This window comes from Sturnira hondurensis, unplaced genomic scaffold, assembly GCF_014824575.4.
Source record: "Sturnira hondurensis isolate 20B ecotype Veracruz unplaced genomic scaffold, ASM1482457v3 Scaffold0021143, whole genome shotgun sequence".
In the NCBI taxonomy this organism is placed as follows: Eukaryota; Metazoa; Chordata; class Mammalia; order Chiroptera; family Phyllostomidae; genus Sturnira; species Sturnira hondurensis.
In genome coordinates, this window is record NW_028093774.1 from 20,419,115 (window position 1) to 20,438,287 (window position 19,173).

Below are 19,173 nucleotides of genomic sequence, written 5' to 3' on the forward strand. Positions count from 1 at the left end.
ATTAATCTGTGCAACACTGCCACCTGCTGTTAAGAATTGATAGGTGCTGCTGAGAACCTGGCTGCTGAATCCTTTGCAGTAAAGGCAGCGGGTGTCAGGAAGGTCTTGTGTTGTTACATATACTGAATGACAGGATACACCAAAGTAGGGAAGAGAATGACCAAATTTGTGGGTTAAAATCAATCCTTAGACCCTTAAAGATGAAATTTTGTACCATTAGCCTAATAAAATACATATTTTTGACTGGTGCCTTTCTCCCTTTTAGAAGCAATGAAAATACTCGGTTATGATACTGTGTTCTGACAAAATGTCCATGAAGGAAATAGAAGAGGAGAATATTTTATTTTGCTGATGATTTTGTTCCCAAATGTGACTTTATGAAACTAAAATTCTTTCATGTCCTTTCTTTCTATTCATGCCAAAACTACCAACTCAGACATTTGTGCTATTGGTTTAAAGTTCATTGATATTACACCTTGATGTTATCTAAAGAGTAAGTTTGCCTTTGAATGAAAGGCTAGTGCAAGAGCAAATCAGCTTTAAAAGTGAGAGTGTTGCCTGGTTTCGTCTTGTTTCTGAGCCTACTCAACACGATCTATATGATGCGTACGAGAGTGATGCAGTGTAAGAAAGCCGTGTTACACCATTGTCATAAACTCATCACAAGCCATTTTTCTGCTGTTTAATGGAAAGAGGCATGTGAGATTTATACAGATTCACTTGTGTTGGACGGGGATTTTTGTGAAAATTTTTCTCAAATAAAGGCTAGCAGAAACGATTTTAAGTGTGTTTTTGTGCTTCTTGAGTACCTCTTTGGATTGACGGTAATTCCTTCATATTCCTCAGTTTTAACACACAGAAAATTGTACTTGATGAAATAAAGAAAAAGTATGATTGTCCATAACTTACTCCAGATAGATAAGGTTTATGTGAGCTAGCAAGTTTATTGTATTTTATATATAAATAAATTATAAATGTACATTCAAATGATGCATCTTCAGAAAAAATAAATGAGGATTCTGTAAGCCAGCAAGAGCTTCTCTTGCAAACAGGCAGTGGGATTATTCCTACAGAGGGTCTTCTCCTTGCCCTCCTTTTTCCAAATACCCCTCCCAGGGCAGATCCCCTCAGGACTTGCTTCCCCCCCCCCATCACATCTATGAAAAAACCCACCCCAGCAACTAAAGGCCGTTCTCTTTCCTTCCATTTGCAGTTGCACATTTTTCATAAAGCTGCTTTCCAAGAGCTGCCTGAAGTGCTTTGCCCTCCACCTCCCGTCCCCAGAAAAACAGGCAGTTTGCCAGTGTATCTACACAAAGTAGTGGTTCCCGATATTTGAGTGTGAATGTTTTAACATCAGAAAAGTCCTATTTCTTACTGAGGTTTTAGAGAAAATACTGATAGATGCAGCAAGATCTCTACAGTATCATACTTGTTAAATGGTGGTAAATTTTCCAGATTACTCAGTCTGCTCCAGTGATGTTCCCATAACATGAGCCCTGCGTATAGTTTTAAATTTGTATATTCCATTAAAAAAGTAGAATTTTAATAATACATTTAGCTTAATATATCCAAAATAGCATTACAACATGTAGTCAATATAAAAATATTTTTTTCATATAGTCTTTGAAATCCACTATGCATTTTGTAGCTACAGCTTATCTTTCAGACTAGCCATACTTTATCTGTTCAATAGCTACATGTACCTGGTAGCTACCGTTTCAGACCCTGAAGGTACAGATTTTGCTTCATACTTTAATCTGTATCTCTATAGGCCCTGGGGATCTCATTCATAAGTGGTATCTTGCTATGTAACATCCTAACCACTTGTTAAAATACAATTTGGAAATGCCTGGGGGTTTTTTGTTTTTTTACCAAAGGCATTTTAAAATCAGTTACACCTTTGGAATGTTGAGTATTTCTGGACTTAGAAATATTCAAAGGTCAGATACTTTTATTTATATCCATTATAAAGAAGAACTGAGTATGAGCATTTCTGTTCTATATCCTCAAGATGGAACATTTGTCTTAAGCTTATATCAATGTATTATAAATAGAACAATTCAAAATATTAGGCTAACCAGGTTATAGAAACTAGTTCCTCATTACAGAAGTGCCAGAAAAATGGATCTTTAAGTTTTGATGGAAACCTATTCAATATCTCAGAATGAAAGTCAACACTTGTAATTTTAAGTAATTGTTTTTTCCACCTTTTAACTCAAGAAAACATTTATTGAATATCCATTCTGTTTCATGTGTTGAGTTCAACTCTGGAGGAGACCCAATAAATAAGCAATACCTGTCCTCAAAGTACTTTCTAATTAATAGGAGGAGGTAATGGAATGGCCTCTATCCAGAATGATCCTACTTTGTTTAGCCATTACTGATTTAACATTTTGGATATTCCTCCAGGAAGCCCTCACTAACCCCGTTTGTCTTGGAAAGATGCCCTCCCTAAATGCCTTTCCAGAAGTCTGTTCTTCCTTTATAATAGCACTATAACATACACAACTACCCCCACAATTGCTTCATTCCCTGTCTGTCACATGGACTGTGAGCTCCATGAGAGTAGGAACCATGTTTGTTTTCCTCTTGTAACCCAGCATCGGGCACAAGTTGGTACTCAGTGTGTGTTGAATGAATAAACTGAAAATTCAAAAATATCTATACAATATAGCTTTCTGGAATGAAACCAACCAAATAAAATTTAATGGCTTATCAGACTTGCATTTAGATTGAGAAAATGTTATATACATACAAGATAATAGCGACACAATACTCAACAAATCATTTTGAAGTCTGTTAAGATCAAGCACTTTTCGAGGCACTGATGATACACAGCTGTGAATGAGAGCCCAAAATCCTCTTGTGGAGCTTACATTCTCAAGAATGGAAACAGCCAATAAAGGAAACATAATACATGACATCAATATTTTATAGATAAGCATTGTGAAGGAAATAAAGAGTGATGTGATCCAGCAGATGTGATCAGTGCTATTTTAGACCGGATTGGATGTGGAAAAGGTATAGTTCACTATTGTGCAAGCACTGTGTAAGCAGACCACCATTATGAAGGTTGGTATACTAATAGAAATATTGGATCTAGGTCAAAGGAGACAGACCTTTTACTCTACTATTCAGACCTGCTGTTATGCAGAGTATAGGGTACTTGAAAAGGAGTGTTGATGGACTGTAAGGTCAGATGAATGTGAAAGCATTAGCCCTCACACCCCTCACCCCACTCTACCAATTGTCTTCCTCTAATTTGCTATCACTGTGCACCTAGTTAAAAACCTGGAAATGTGTCCTGGATTCTCACATTTACCTGACCAACCGTATCCCAACTGATTGCAAAGTTTAAACTTTCTTTGGGTGGATTTCTTCAATTTGGACCTTCTCTCCAATAGCACTTCAGTGCTGCCTCTTTTCTTGGAACACAAGTTGCTTCTTGCCTGGTCTCCCTGCCTCCAGTCTATGTCTTCCATATTGTCATCAGAGTTCTTTTTAAAATATAACTTTGTTCTTATGTAAGGTGACCACATTGTTTATTGTATGAGCTGGGCACTTGGGCAAAAGAAGACTCTATTATGCTGATGGGGAAAGGTGTACACAGGGACTTAACCAGCAAATAGGGACTTAACAGACATGCTAATCATATAATCCCTGCTTACAAATCTCCAATAATTATCCATTGCCCACAGGAGAAGCCAAACTCTATAACACTATATTCGAGGCCCTGTCCCCTTCTGTTACTCCACATGGCACTCTGGCCTCCAGCCACATGCCCTTTTCTTAGCCCCAACACATACTGCTCTACGAAAGAGATCTGGAGCCTGATTGCTGGCCCTGACTCCTGTGAGGATGGTCACTGATGTGGGCTGTGAAAGAATTCACAAAGAGAAGAAAGTGCAGAAGGTAAAGATTTTTGTTTTGGTTTTTTTTTCAGTTTCCCAAGAGAGGGAAAGCACTAGATGTGCAGAAATGCACCAGCCCTGAGGGGTTAGGGCTTTGGGCTTTAATTGGGCAATGTGGTGGTTGTAGAGCAGGATGTTTCAGTTAGGCTGCAACCTTTCCGAGCAGAGTCCCATGTGGTGCTCTGTTAGGTCCTGTTTCATACCCTCTGCACCTCCAAGGCACTTCCAGTAACTCTCCAGTCCTAAAACAATTAGGGTCATGCTTTATGGGGTCCAGTTAACTCCTGCAAAGAGGGCCTGAAAAAGGGGATTTTGTCCTATTAACTCCCAGCTCCCCTTACAAGCTATGTAACACTGAGTAAATTACTTAACCACTCTTATCTCAGTTCCTTCCGTAGAATGGAATAGGATTAAGTGAGATGACATCTGAAAACACTTAGAATGGTGCTAGGAACACAATACTCTACAAATATTAGTTGTTATCTCTCTAATGTGGATATATTCCCAACTTTACAGGTTGAAAAACAAGCTTGGAGATGTGAAGTTGCCCAAGGTCACATAACTGATGGAACAGGTTTTTTTCACTGCAATTCTTAGTGGCTTAAGGTCAGGGAGAATCTTATTGCAGATTCTCCACCCCCAAATACAGTGGCACCTACCTGTCAAAGAATGTTGCGTGGTATCACGCGGTCAAAGATTTGGAAAGCCACAAGAATGCGAAATATGAAAAAAAGAGAAGAGTGTCAGAATTGGCTTAAGACTTTTTTGGAGTTGGGTATAAGCGGTAGGAACGTAGGAGGTCATGGGAGAAATAACTGGGCACATTACTGAGAAGACAGGAGGCAAATCTTGAGAAGACAGGAGGCAAATATTTCCGCTTACTACAATGTCTCTCTAAACAAAGAGCGCTGTGCAACGCTGGAAGGGACTGCTTCCCCAGTCACTGCCCGAGGTAGGTAGGCCTGGCGCCAAAATGAGACTGGACAAACTCCAGACTTCGAAGCTGTCTTGGGACCTGGCCAGGGATCAGTAAAGTGATTCCATCGCTCCTACCGGAACCCTTCGGCCCCACGCGGTCCCTACCACGCGCCCACTACGCCCCCGCGATACCTTACCCGCCAGGCTGGAGAAAAGCAAGCTGAGACCCGGGGACTATAAGCAGTGGGCCAGGGAAAACCCCACCGCTAAGGCGGAGGAAACCCCACCGGCCGGAAGCACCCGCATCTGCTTCCGGTTCAGGGGGAAGTTGGCCAGCAAGGAACCTCTCGCAGTTGCGGGGCTGGCGGAAGCGCGGGCTGGCTTCTGAAGCGACGCGAGTGCAGCGCCGCAAGCGCCACTGCTGACTCGCAGGCCGGTCTCGCGGCCGCCGCCATGTCGGTGCTGGGCGAGTATGAGCGACACTGCGATTCCATCAACTCGGACTTTGGGAGCGAGTCCGGGGGTGGCGGGGACTCGGGCCCGGGACCCAGCGCCAGTCCCGGGCCGCGAGCCGGTGGCGGCGCGCCGGAGCAGGAGGAGCTGCACTACATCCCCATCCGCGTCCTGGGCCGCGGCGCCTTCGGGGAGGCCACGCTGTACCGCCGCACCGAGGTAGTGGCCCCTGGCGCCCGCCGCCCCCGCCCCTCTTTCGCGGCCCCGCTTTCCCCGCGTCTTGTCTGGTGTCCTCACTTGGGTGCCCGCGGAGCATATGTCTCAGGGTCCTGGCCACCGCTCCTCCAAGTCACCTGCACTAGAAATTCGTTAGCTAATTGGTTTTACTAACTGGCCGTTTTTAAAATTAACCCGGGGAACGGAGCAAGTCATTGAACTTTCTCTTAGCCTTAGTTTCCCCATTTATAAAATGGGGTTAGTTATTACTGCCTTTAGGGTAATCTTTATTTTAAAGGTTACTTTGAGAATAAAGCTAAAGTGCTTTGTAAAGTGTAAATTATTGTGGTATACGAACGTGACGTGTTATCAACACTTAACTTCCTCTCCTACTGCCTAGCTTTCCAAGGTCAGGGTGGGGAGCATCGGAAAACTTCAAAATCCCCAGGTCGGTGGCAGCTCCGATTTTTTTGCTGTTATCTTTAAGTTTAGACGTGAACACTCGGAGTTTTTTCTGGAAGATAATGGGGAGGTCACCGTATGTTGGTTTCCTCATCAGTATTTAGGCGCGTTTATGCCTGGGGAATACATTTTTGGTATATACTAAGCCGTTACCTGCAATTAAAAAAAAAAATCCGAGGACATGCTTATTGATTTTAGAGAGAAGAAAAGGAGAGAAACATTGAGGATAGAACACCTCCCGCACGCACTCCGACCAGGGACTGAACCCACAACCTAGGCATGTGCCCCCACCTGGGAAACAGCCTGTAATCTTTCCATTTAGGCATCCGTGCTCCAGCCAGCCAAACCACACTGCCCAGGGCCTAAGCCATTAATTCTGAATTTTGGAGGGTCCAAAATTCACAAGGACTCCTTTGAGAATCTAATGTAAACATAATCGCCCCATCTATATTTGCATATATGCAAATTATTCGAAGAGATTTATGGACCCCTGACCCCTAAGTTCACAGCCTGTACTGATCTAAGACTTTAGCGATGATTCGATGATTCGACTTCCAGCTAACTGTAAACTGATGTCGATGAGTTTTAAAACGTAAGCTTTAGAATAGTTAAGCATTTCACCAGATCTTGTTGGGGTTATGACAGTGATTCATTCTACAGCGATCCGTTTGGGATTGTGTGTTCTAAGCTGGCAAAGTTTTAAGGCTGAAAGATGGAGAAGAAAAGTGGTTACAAGAGAGTGTCTTTGTTCACTTTTTATAATGTAACTTTTTAAAAGGGATTTTAGAGAGAGAAACATTGATTTGTTGTTCCACTTATGCACTCATTGGTTGATCCTTAATATGTACCCTGACTGGGGAATCAAACCCACAACCTAGGTGTATCTGGGGGACACCGGAACCAGCTGAGCCAGGGCCTAAGCTTCCTTTTTTTATCCCTAATGACACGTTAATGTAGGATGTTGGAGTTACTGTTAAGTGTTGTTCTCTTGTACTCAAAATACGAGAAAGAGATGAGCGTTAGTGTTCCTATTTTATAATTAAAGACACTGAAACAGTACATTTAAGTGACTTGTTCACTTAGAGGTAAATCTTTCACTAGAACACAGTTTACACCTCCTTGTGCATGCCTTTTCCTTATCATGTTGAACTTCATTGCTGAGATGGTTTTAAGTTAAATTTGATCACACTTCCCCAAAAGTGTGTAATATTATCCATGTCACCAAATATTTATTAGAGCTGTGAATTTACAAAGGTTTATATTTCAAGAAGCTATATTTCAATGGGAAGACAAATTAGTAAACAAATAACATTTAAGTTGTATGTGTATATAAAAGAAAATTTCATTTCAGTGCATGGACTCTGAAAATTAAGGGTATGGTTGCATTGAATAAAAGTACAGCGGAAAGCTCATCAGGACCTTCCCCCCAAAGTTTTAAGGCCTAGCAGAGCCATTCTAAAGGAGGGGGCGTTAGACAGGGATGTTCCTGGGCTGGGGAGCACCATCAGGGAAGAATCAGAGATATAAAAGGGAGTGGATTTGGGGATTTGCAGGTTAGTTTTCTTGAACAGAGAAAAATGTGATACATAAAATTGAGAGCAGATAGACTTGCAAAATGGGCAGCATGAGTTAAGTGAACTCAGAGCCCTTAGAGATGACTCACTCAGAAAGGCTAAACAAAATCACTAGAAAAACCTAAATTTATAAAAGTTAAAGGCAAGTTTAAGATTTTCATTTTGCAAGAAACTATGGTCACCCGTAAGGTAACTGCTCTCCAGTTCTCAATTTGTCCGATATTCTAGTCCCACTACAGTTCTCATTGTGACTAACACTGTGTCATAAAGTCCCTCATCAGAGTCTTTGAGTAGTAGATAGATAGATAGTAGTAGTAGATACTTCCATCCCATATTTTTACCTGGAATTGACATGCAAATTAAGTGTAGCAGCAATGTAACAGCATCTTAATGTTCTGCAGTAAGTTACAATGCTCAGTTGTATGCCAGACCTTTAAAGTCTGTTCAGGTTTTGTTTGGAGCAGATTGGGCGTGTTCAGGGTGGAATGGCCCTGGACTGTTCATGTTTTGTTTAAAGGAAAAAATAAAAGCAGTCAATCTCAAGCCATCTAGGAAATTTTCTTTCTAGGTATACCGATCCGTGTGTGGATTCATGCACTGCCAAGCAAGAGGAAAGCCCTGTACCTCTGTTGCTGTGTTGTAGGATGACTCATTGGTTGTGTGGAAGGAAGTCGATTTGACCCGACTGTCCGAGAAGGAACGCCGGGATGCCTTAAATGAGATTGTTATTCTGGCACTGCTGCAGCATGACAACATTATTGCCTACTACAATCACTTCATGGACGATACTACCTTGCTGATCGAGCTGGAGTATTGTAATGGTAAGGTAGAATTCTGTGGGACCTCCTCCAGCAAGAAAGTCTTGTGCTCACATTCACCTTGAAGGGGAGAAAAAGAAAGGGCATCCACAGTAATAAAAACTTTAATTGAATTTCTTGACTTTAGAGGATTAGTTCAGGCCCTAGAGGGTTTTGAAGTGGTAACACAAAATAAAGGGAGGGATATTCCTTCACATACTCAAATTCTGCCTTGTGATTATAGTTCCATCTTCAAATTACTTGTTCAGTTGGATTTTACATTCATTTTTCAAGGTTTTTCTCATGAAAAGATGTGAGTTAGGCATTGGAGAACACATAGTGTATCTTGATAAAATATTTAATGAAATCGTATAGGTGATAATGATTTATATTGACTTCAGTGAAAGCTGCCCTATTAAAAAGTGGTCCAAAGATCTAACTGAATGAAAAATATGACATAGTAAAACATGGCCTTATTTATCTGGTCTCTGATTTCTTTGGACCATTTTGCTTGTAGGATAGCGATATGGTCTAGTCGTTAAGAAAATAGAGTCTGAACCCACATGCCAAGCTTCATGACTTTTTAGCTCTGTAATCTTGTACAAGAAACTAAGCTTTTCTGTGACTCAGCTTCCTTATTTGAGTATGAGTTTTTTGATAACTTACCTCCTAGGGTTATTGATTAAATGATTATAAAGTCCCTAGCATCATGCTTAGTACATAGCAAATGTTTGACTAGCTACTCTCCTCCTTACTGCATAAGAAAACGTCCAAATTCCTTTCTTGAGCTGCATGCTAAAGCGGTCCCAGCACATTCTTCACTTAAATCTCTAAGCGAAAGTTCCTAGATTCTGACTTTTCTTGTCTAGACTCCTGTGCCTTGTGATTGTACCTGGTGCTCATGAACCCTAAATGTATAAGTCTAGAGATTTCTGAAGTAGCAGAAGCCTCAAGTAGTTAACTGCCTTTGTGGTTAGGAGGATGTAGAACAAACGGTGTATTTATTGACACTTCAAGTTACTAAATTACAGGGGGGAAAAGCTGTGAAACCTAGCCAGGGCTAAATTATAAGTTATAGTTGCAGGTAGGAAGTAAATTGACCCATGATCATTTGTAGCCTGTATTACTTGATAAAGGAAAGGGAGAAGCAAATTCAAACTTATTCTGTAGGAATGAATTAGTAAAGGGAATAATGATTAGAAATAGTCTAGGGCAGTGGTTTTCAACCTTTTTCATCTCAGGGCACACACAGACTACCGTGTTTTGCCATATATAATGTGTATTCACGTTTTTGGCCAGACTTTCAGGGAAAAAAATCTTTCAGGTTTTTTATTCAATTTTTTATTTACTTATATTTAGAAACAAAACCGATGATAAATTCCAGGGTATTATTTTGCATATGGATATTGTTATTGCTTTCTAGAGTTACACCTTTAACTCATAAGCATAAGAGAATTAACATTTATATTTATAAGGAATTAGTACTACCCATGTATAATGCACATTCTTATTTTTCCCTCAAATTGGGGCAAAAAAGTGCGCATATATATACAAGACAAAATATGGGTAATTACTAAAATTCTTCAGTGCACCAAAAAAATACATTTTTGTCCAATCCAATAAAAGAAATAGGTATAATTTTGATTCCTTTACATCAGACAGCTATTGTGGTAGCTGTTCTCATTTTTCTTTTTATTTGACAGTCTAAGGGAAAAGAGGTCAGTGCCCCTGACTGAATAGTCAGGTATTGCATGTTTTAAAAACTCTTGCAGCACACCAGTGTGCCCCAGCTGGTTGGGAATCACTGGCCTTGCATGTTCCTTAAACTTTGGGAAACTTCTTCGGGTGGAAAGAAAAAGAAGCTGATGTACACCCACATATACAAAACACTTTATCACAGGTGCAACCCAAAAGTTCCAGTAGTCCCACAGAGAGAATGGTTACAGAAATGTTGCAGATCCTTTTAAAAGGAGTTCTAGGAAAGAAAATCACCTGATTTTGAAAACATTCAAGGTAGTTTCACTAATAGGAATACTACAGGAATGGTCTTTCATCTTTTCAACAGTGTCTCACTTCCTGTTTTTGTATTGAACCTCTTCCATTAGAGAGCGGGATCTTTGAAGAATATTTTTGATACAGTCCTTGAGAGATGGGAAGGATTCTGAAACCAGTGAACAGCCATGAGGGAAGAAGGCCTTCCCTTTGGAGAGGAAGCTGAATCCCTTCTTTTCCCTGTGTTACTTGTTAAAACCCTGGTAGATACAGGAGCCCAGCTATGATCTCTATTAAGCAATTCAAACCTGTCTCTTGTTTAATTGCAGGAGGGAACCTGTATGACAAAATCCTTCGTCAGAAGGACAAGTTGTTTGAGGAAGAGGTAATTCGTATTTCTATGGTAGGAAGCTAGAGTTGTAATGTGTTGCTTTCTGGTTCTGTATTAACTCTTCCAACAATGAAGAGTATTTTTTTTCCTTTTGTTCAGACTCCCTCCAGGCTCTGGTTGATATTCATGAGAAAGGAAACTTCTAACAAGGAAGCTGTCTATAGCTGCTTCCTAAACAGTTTACCTCCACATCATGATTCTCTATGGGCTTTCTTTCCTGGTTCTGTTACTGCATACTGGTACGCCCAGTTTTCTATACCTTTGCATTCTTCCTGGATTTCTTTCCACAAGCCTGCTTCACCATACTATATTTTATAACGACCTGCTTTTTTTTTTACCCTATCACTTTTCTTTGCCTGTTCAACCTACAAGCAAGAGATGTCAAGTCATGTTGAATCATAACCTCTGGTTGCAGCTTCCTGTGTTTTATTTGTTAGAGAGAGAGTATTTAAATCAAATTTTTGTTTGTTGTCCAGATATAATTTATTTTTTCTCTGCAGATGGTGGTGTGGTACCTGTTTCAGATTGTTTCAGCAGTGAGCTGTATCCATAAAGCTGGGATCCTTCATAGGTAATGAGTGTAAGAATATGGGATTGATTCTTCCCTGCCAACCCAACCCCCACCTCGGGGGCCTCCTCCCATCGGCACTATTATGTCCTTGATTAAGCAGTCAAGGCTTTTATATTGATATATTTTAGAAAGGAAAGATTGAGTAACAAAGGGTGTTATCTTTTCTTCCTGAAGTTAAACCATTTTTGTGATAAGTAGCTAAGTATTGCTCAGTCATTTCTTTAAGAGATACTCTAGAGTTTATTTCATTAATTCATCAGTAAAGCCTAGAAGCCACTATGAGAATTAGTGTTAGATTGGTTGGACTTCACAATAAATACTTTCTCTGAGCAATAGTAATTGGCGGTTTTTAAAAAATTCCGTAATTCTTTTAATTTGAATAAAGCGTGTTTATTTTGTGTAATTAATTGTACAATTCTACATCTTTGGGTAGGAGAACAGTTTTCTCTTCATTTCAAGCTGTAGAAGAGAACCATTAGGAACATTTCTACCTCACTGTGTCCTTGACCATTGCTAGAGGTTAATGTTAACACACCAGTATTTCTTTTTCATTGGCTTACTAATTGTCAACACATATTTCTAGGTAGCTTGATTGAATGGCTACTATTGCATATTACTTTCTTTTCAAAAGTTACAAAGAATATTTATTCTGATTCTTTCACATCTAGTAAAGGAAGCCAGATTATAAATCAGGCACAGTTTATCTGTTTTACATACAGTCAGTTCATCTTTAGGAAAATAGCCAGTGGTTTTATTGAGGTGCTCTACACAACCTAGTTGTGTTGCTGCTGGGACAAGTAGCTGCTTCTCTTGCCTTACAGGTTTGAAATTTTGATGCCAACCAAGTGTTAACATTGCCTTGCTATCACTTCATTCGATGTATAAGTGGTCATTGAAGAGGCAGTGTACCTTACAGGGATTATTATTACATGGGGCACCATTTTTTTTGTCTGACCCTCTCAGCTTTTCTTCTCTGCTCCAGTAGTATGGGAGGCATGCCAGTGCCGTGAAGCCCTGGAGGATGAAATTAATTTTCTGCCTCCATGCCCCCAAGTCCCTTTTCAGTGTTAAAGTGTGTGTGAAAGTGATGACCACTGTTTGGATCCATGGCTGTCTGAGCAGTGGCAACACACTCGTTTTTATTCTGTACTAATCCTGGGTGCAGTGGGAGATGAGATAAAACAATGCATTGTATGGCCTTACTTTGTAGCATCTTTTTATTTTCAGAGATATAAAGACATTAAATATTTTTCTGACCAAGGCAAACCTGATAAAACTTGGAGATTATGGCCTAGCAAAGAAACTTAATTCTGAGTATTCCATGGCTGAGACAGTAAGTATGTGTTGCTTTTGTCTTGTTTTCCAGCATCATGAGATATAACTATACCCCCTAAAATCTTGCACCCTTTTCTCAATATTCTTATAGGTTCTCCATACTTATAAAGCAAATCTTCAGGAGTCTTTTTCCTGGGCTTGCTTACAGGCATTTACATACTCAGGTACTCGTTGTCCACATTACAGCTCTGATCTCAAAGCCCTTTCTGACACTTAGTAGAGACTTCTAGAATCTTTAGTAGTTTTCACTTTCTCTCTTATCATTTGAGCTAATCATGTTAGACATTTCTTTTTTGTTTCCTTTGTATTTCTCTTGTTTGGAAGCTGTGTATTACAAATAAAGGCTGATGCCCAGAGAACAAATTTTATTATACACAGTCTGAACTGCAGGGCTCCTTTCTTTTTTTAAAGATTTTATTTATTTTATTTTTAGAGAGAGGAGACGGGAAGGAGACAGGGAGAGAAACATCAATGTGTGGTGCCTCTTGAGTGCCCCCTGCTGGGGGGGACACGGCCTACAACCCAGGCATATGCCCTGAGAGGGAATTGAACCAGTGACCCTTTGGTTCGCAGGCTGGCACTCAGTCCACTGAACCACACTAGCCAGGGTGCAGAGCTCCCTTCTCACCTGACCCTGAGAAAGACCATTAGTTAAAGAATAGATGTGGTTGACCCTTAAAGACAGTGATCTCATCCTTCTAGGGATCATAAAACCCAATTACTACTTTCCTGGTTTCGTCATGCTCTGTCCTTAAAAGAACTTGAAAGTTTAATAAAAATTAACTTTGTTCTGATCATGTTTTTTGATAATGTTGAAATATCCCTATGAGCAATATAGGGACATCCAAGGATGCTGATAACCAGGGTTGGAATTCTCTCCTTCAGGGACTCAGTCTGCTTTTATGGTGGTGCCACATTGAGCTTCTGAGATAGCAGTCATGTCCTATGTGGATTTCTCTCATCAGGAATAATCTGATAAAACCAAGATTTGACTTTTGTTAGCCAGTTAAATGTAAAGAATGAGATGAAAATTTGTAAATGTCATGTTAGCCCTCTGAAAATTTCTTAGCTGTGCTGATAAAAGATGGCTACCAGTCTTACTAGAATTTCTGGGACACTCATTGTCTCCCATCTGGGGACAGCTATGACCTTCAGTATATTTTTATTTCCATATTCTTGAATTCAAGAAATTTTTTTAAATTTTGAAAGAAATTCACTAGCTATGTTAGTGTTACAGATGTCAAATAGAGCCATTTAAAAAGCTTCATTACTGTGCACTTCAGTTAGAACTTTTAACCCCTTTATTTAATTACCTTCTCCCCATTGCCAGTTCTTTTGTTTGTTTTCTGTTTTCCCTTGGTGAACTTTTACTAAGTACATCTTTATCTGTATGAAGTCTTCAGTGGGCCTTGAATGCTTATAGCCTCTGTGATCCGTGAATCACAGAGCTATTGTGGCTCCCAAACTGACCACAGTGCCTTCTCAGAGTTTGGTCCTTCATGTGCGGCTCAAGAGGTTTAATATGAATAAGATTTCTTTGCATAGTGACATCATCTCAGAAAAAAAACCATTATGGGATATACTGATGAATGTTTTATGATTGTTACCACCAGTTCCTGGGAAATTTAATTTAGTTGTCAAAATATTAATGTGGTTACTTCAAAAAAGAAGTTATTCTTTGATTGTTTTCTTTGTTGTTTAGCTTGTTGGAACTCCATATTACATGTCTCCGGAGCTCTGCCAAGGAGTAAAATACAATTTCAAGTCTGATATCTGGGCAGTAGGCTGCGTCATTTTTGAACTGCTTACGCTAAAGAGAACATTTGATGCTACAGTAAGTTGATGTGTTATTTCCACATTGTCCTTGCAGATGGTACAACTTGATTGAGATAATCAACTTCATTTATCCCTGAGCTTCTGATTTCTTGAACAGAAATCAGCTGTAGGCAAAAATAACAACCAGTATCCTGGCCCTGGCTTAGTAGCATATTATTAGGATACTATAAACCAGATTTATCTCCAACTTGAATTCCCTGTTGAATAATCATAATCAAGTCCAGTAGTTTGAGCAGTGTGCTTGAATTTGTCAGTTTTAATTTTAAAACTGGCCCTAGAATCTGCTGTGTGATGCTACAAATTAGATAAGCCATTTTATTTCTCATGCTTCAACTACATTATTATTTTTTAAGCTGGGCAAATTAAATAATACTCATTGAAGTGTTTGGATCTTTTATATGAAAAATTGCCAACTTTTTTCAAAAAATTTTTTATTTATTTATTTATTTTTAGAGAGGGGGGAAGGGAAGGAGAAAGAGTGGGAGAGAAACAGCAATGTGTGGTTGCCTCCCATGTGTCCCCTACTGGGGACCTGGCCCACAACCCAGGCATGTGCCCTGACTGGGAATCAAACCAGTAACCCTTTGCTTCACAGGCCCGTGCCCAATCCACTGAGCTACACCAGCCAGGGCGAAAAATTGCCAACTCTTATTAAAAAGATTGTTATTGTTTTGTGGGTGACAAATTTCTTTAAATCTTTTTTCCTCTTAAGTAAAGCCCAGTGTAGAGCAGTGTTACTCAAGCGTTAATATGCACAGGAACTCACCCGGGCATGTTGTTAGAGTGCAGACTCTGTTTGAGTGAGTCTGGGGTGGGGCTGGGAGCTTCCGGCCAGTGCGATGCTACTAGTCTGTGGGCCGAAATTTGAGTAACAAAAATGAGTTCACATCCAATCTCCTTTACAAACCATATGTGAGAACTTAGGCAAAGCACTTCATCTCTTTGAGCCTCTATTTTACTATCTATAAAGAAAAAATGTATTATTCCTCTCACAGAGATGAAATGCATATGTCATAATGCATATTCATTAGCCTTTCATGAGACCTGTTTATTTTTCTAAATTCTGAAGTTTATTCTAGTATGTCATTTAATTCTCCTAAATAAATTAGTCAGATTAATTGGCAAGGAGGTACTTAAAGCCAAGAAGCATGGCTAACCTTGCTTTCCTTTTCGGGGGGATTCACTTGGAGGGTCAGATTGTAATATACTCTTAAGGACCATGCAGTTGGCCACATGGTCACATCTCCATGTTGGCCAGTTGGCTTCATCCCATCTGATAGCAGCGGTGCATCCCTAACAATTTCTTGTTGGTGCATACTAATAGTTATAAAGAGATATCAGACCTCCTGCAGAACTATTGCCACTCCTTTAAATAATAATCATACACATCTCAGAGCCCCTACTGGTATATTATAAAGTCATCTTTACAAAACCAAGAACAGTGCAATCCTCATTTTCTTACAGAATCCACTCAACTTGTGTGTTAAGATTGTACAAGGAATCCGGGCCATGGAAGTTGATTCTAGTCAGTACTCCCTGGAATTGATCCAAATGGTGCACGAATGCCTTGACCAGGTAGGTGGGACTTACTGATTGTTTAGTGATTTCTCTTTCGGCTTTAGTGTTTGGGGCGTGAGATAGGTGAACTGCACAAAAGCACACCACTTCCCCAGGTGGGGTGCATTTGTAGGCACTGGCGATTAATGGTAGTTGTGCGGTTCGGCCAACAAATTCTTACTTTATTCTTTATTAATTTGTGGAATTGTGCTCCATTTTTTATGATCAAGATTTTTGTAACTTGATTTTATAAAATTATAGTCAGAGGTAATTTAGAGTTTTTAATGTACAGAATGTGTATAGTTCTAATCTCACAGTTTGCCTTGCAGTATAACTCTGGGTCAGTATTATTCAGAATATGGTCCATGAGCCATAGGCATGGGAGTGGTTTACAAGCAAAATACGAAGATTCCTGGGCCCCACCCCAGGCCAACTGGGTCAGAATCTCTTTGGATAAAGCTCAAATCTTTATTCGTGACAGGCACTCCACAAGACTCTTATGTTCTCTATATATTGGAATTTGAGAGCCACTGCGCAGCTGAGCAAGTGAGGAAGGCGCGTTTTCACTCATACACAAGTGCTGATGTTAATGAGATAAACGTGGAGCATGGTGTGTGACATAAGAAATTATGTTTTTTTAAAACAAAAGGATAATATGCAGTGGTCTTTGAATAATTAGCCAACAGCCCGCTAAAAGGAAGTAAAATGCCTTTTTAGATCCCATCTTGTCCATTCCCATTAAATTAAAACTAGCCCCATTTGTATTTTTAGGATCCTGAGCAGAGACCCACTGCAGATAAACTGCTAGATCGCCCCCTTCTCAGGAAAGGCAGGAGGTAAAGTACAAAAAAGTCACTCTGTTTCCGTGGGTGGTGGACTGTTAGAGATCTGACCAGAGTACCACAAAGAGGGTGGCGTTTCCTGACTGGGCCACTCTGGTGCCATTTTCAGCCAACATCTCTGCTTTCATTGTGTGAGAGGAGCTCCTGACTTTCACCTCCTTAGCCTGTGCTGTTTTGTTCTGAATTTATATTGATGTGAGTGTAGAGTTGGGGCATTAGGTTAGTAATTAAGAGAGAACATCTTTAGGTTTGATCTCAGTTCTGTCATTGTATGTGCCAGGTTATTTAACATGCCTATTTCTTAGTTTTCTCCTCTGTAACGTGAGGGAGAGTGGGGACTAGAGGAGGGCCTGACACGAAGGTGCCCGCCCAGTAACTGTGGGATAGCAGCGTGGGTTTGGACCAGGCCCTTTTTTAAGTGCACTCCTGTAGATAGTAGGTTAAGGTTGGCAAGGTCCTCTTCACCTGCTTTTTGCCCATTTCCCAAAGTCAAGCTTGATTGATTTCTGACAGGTTGTTTCCTGAGATTTGTTCTTGTTAGGAGGCTTTAGAGGTAGAAAGGAGATCTGTTTGTTGTTGTTGTTGTTAAATACAGTTGTCTTGTCTCCATTTTCCTGACACCACTTTCCCCCTCTCCACCCATCCCCACCTCCCACTCCCACCTACCCCGCTTTGACTTTGTCCGTGAGTCCCTTTATACATGTTCCTTGATGACCCTTCCCCTTCTTTGCCCCATTATCTCTCTCCTCTCTCCCCTCCCTCCCTTCTGGTTACTGTCCGTTTGTTCTTTATTTCAGTGTCTCTGGTTATATTTTGCTTGCTTGCTTGTTTTGTTGATTAGGTTCCCCTTGTAGGTGAGATCATATGGTACTTGTCTTTTACCACCTGGCTTATTTCACTTAGCATAATGCTCTCCAGTTCCATCCATGCTGTCCCAAAGGGTAGGAGCTGGAAGGAGGTCCTTTATCCCTCACTTCCTGCAGGAGACTTCAGACCCTAACTTAGAGGAAGAGGTGTTCTTTATCCTTCTTAAATGTTCTAGTCTGTGTTTCATCCTATCACACTATTTTTGTTTTACACCCCTTCTTTCTACCATACCAGTCCTTCGTTTCTCTTTCCAATATTCAAACATTTACTACGCTCTTTTCCAAGTCTTGCCCTTTAGATACATTAAATAAGCACCTAATTCCACAGTCTTTTCTGTTTGCTCAGTAACTTTTATTCTTTGTGTCATTTAATTAATCTTTTTCTGATTCTTTTCTGAAACAGTGTGTTAGTGCCTAGAATTATGTGCGATACCCAGATATAGCAGCGTGACCCTGCATACATGCTTCATGTATGTTCAGTCAGTATCACCCTTTGGAGCTGATTATGCATATTTAAAATTTTTATCTGGGAAATTTTTATGTTGGGAAATAAAGAATCACTATTGTAATGTCTCATTTAATGATTTCCACTATTTTAATTGCAATTTTTATTGAGGTAATTGTAGATTTACATGCATAGATTATATAGAACTTTGTACTTTGAGGGAAAATTGTAAGATGAAGAGCTTTCCACATAAAGTACAGACACAGGAAGTTGGGGGAAATACTCAGGAAACGCTAAGTCCTATTTGGCTGGATTAGTGGTTCTAGTCACCGGGCTCTTAAAAACAGAACTTCAGAAGCCTTCAAAAAATAGTGATGCTTAAGCACCGCCTCAGGAATTCGGCTGTAATCAGTTTAGGCAGAATGAGAACTCTGGGCTAAAACATGGACAGTAAATAGAGGGAAGGAAGGCTGGAAGGATAGGTAGCGAATTTTGAGTGCCAAAGGGATTTGTGCTTATTTCAGGATATGGTACGTAAGTATTAGATATTCATGAGAGGACAGTCCATGTGATGAGGGGCGTGTCTAAGCGTTAGGGAACAATACTAACATTGGTGTTAGTACTGTTACAGAACTAGGTAAAGTGTTGGAACTATGGTGCGACCATTTAGGTGGGAAGCAAAGCTGCCCAGAACTAAGTTGGTGAGACTGGAAAGGAGAAGTGAGTATGTAGGGCATTGTGTAGGTAGAATCTGTAGAACTCGTTGACTGGGAGAATGGGGGTGGGGGTGCAGGTGGCAGTTATAGAAATAGGAGAGTCAGAAAGAAAAGCCGTTGGAAGAAAGATAATGAGCTGAGATTTAGAGACGCTGAGTTTGGGAGTCAGCGGGCAGGCTAGATGGAGATGTGGGCAGGTACTTAAAAAATGTGTCAGAGGTCTGAAGGCTCTGTTCCAGCCTGGAGCATTTCTCAGAGATAGAAAACAAATGGCCCCAAACTGCTGGC

The 19,173-nt window shown here is 40.3% G+C and overlaps 1 protein-coding gene and 1 long non-coding RNA gene across 3 annotated transcripts in view; one reads left to right on the forward strand and one right to left on the reverse strand.

Moving 5' to 3' along the window:
* Positions 1-1,146: 1,146 nt before the first annotated feature.
* Positions 1,147-5,114, reverse strand: LOC118976981 (uncharacterized). The gene is made up of 2 exons (XR_005064396.1): positions 5,030-5,114; positions 1,147-4,929 (listed from the first exon to the last, which is right to left on the reverse strand). It is a non-coding gene; the product is annotated as an uncharacterized LOC118976981 (long non-coding RNA).
* An 82-nt stretch (positions 5,115-5,196) lies between these two features.
* Positions 5,197-19,173, forward strand: part of NEK9 (NIMA related kinase 9) — a 34,468-nt gene continuing 20,491 nt past the window's right edge. Inside the window, exons 1-8 of one of the 2 annotated variants that reach the window (XM_037031801.1) lie at positions 5,197-5,504; positions 8,181-8,358; positions 10,656-10,711; positions 11,218-11,288; positions 12,516-12,621; positions 14,326-14,457; positions 15,924-16,034; positions 16,788-16,852. In XM_037031801.1, the coding sequence (XP_036887696.1) occupies positions 5,286-5,504; positions 8,181-8,358; positions 10,656-10,711; positions 11,218-11,288; positions 12,516-12,621; positions 14,326-14,457; positions 15,924-16,034; positions 16,788-16,852 (938 nt within the window). In that variant the 5' untranslated portion in view covers positions 5,197-5,285. Of the gene's footprint in view, positions 5,505-8,180; positions 8,359-10,655; positions 10,712-11,217; positions 11,289-12,515; positions 12,622-14,325; positions 14,458-15,923; positions 16,035-16,787; positions 16,853-19,173 lie in introns of those variants that run through there. The other variant, XM_037031802.1, reaches the window with a different exon arrangement.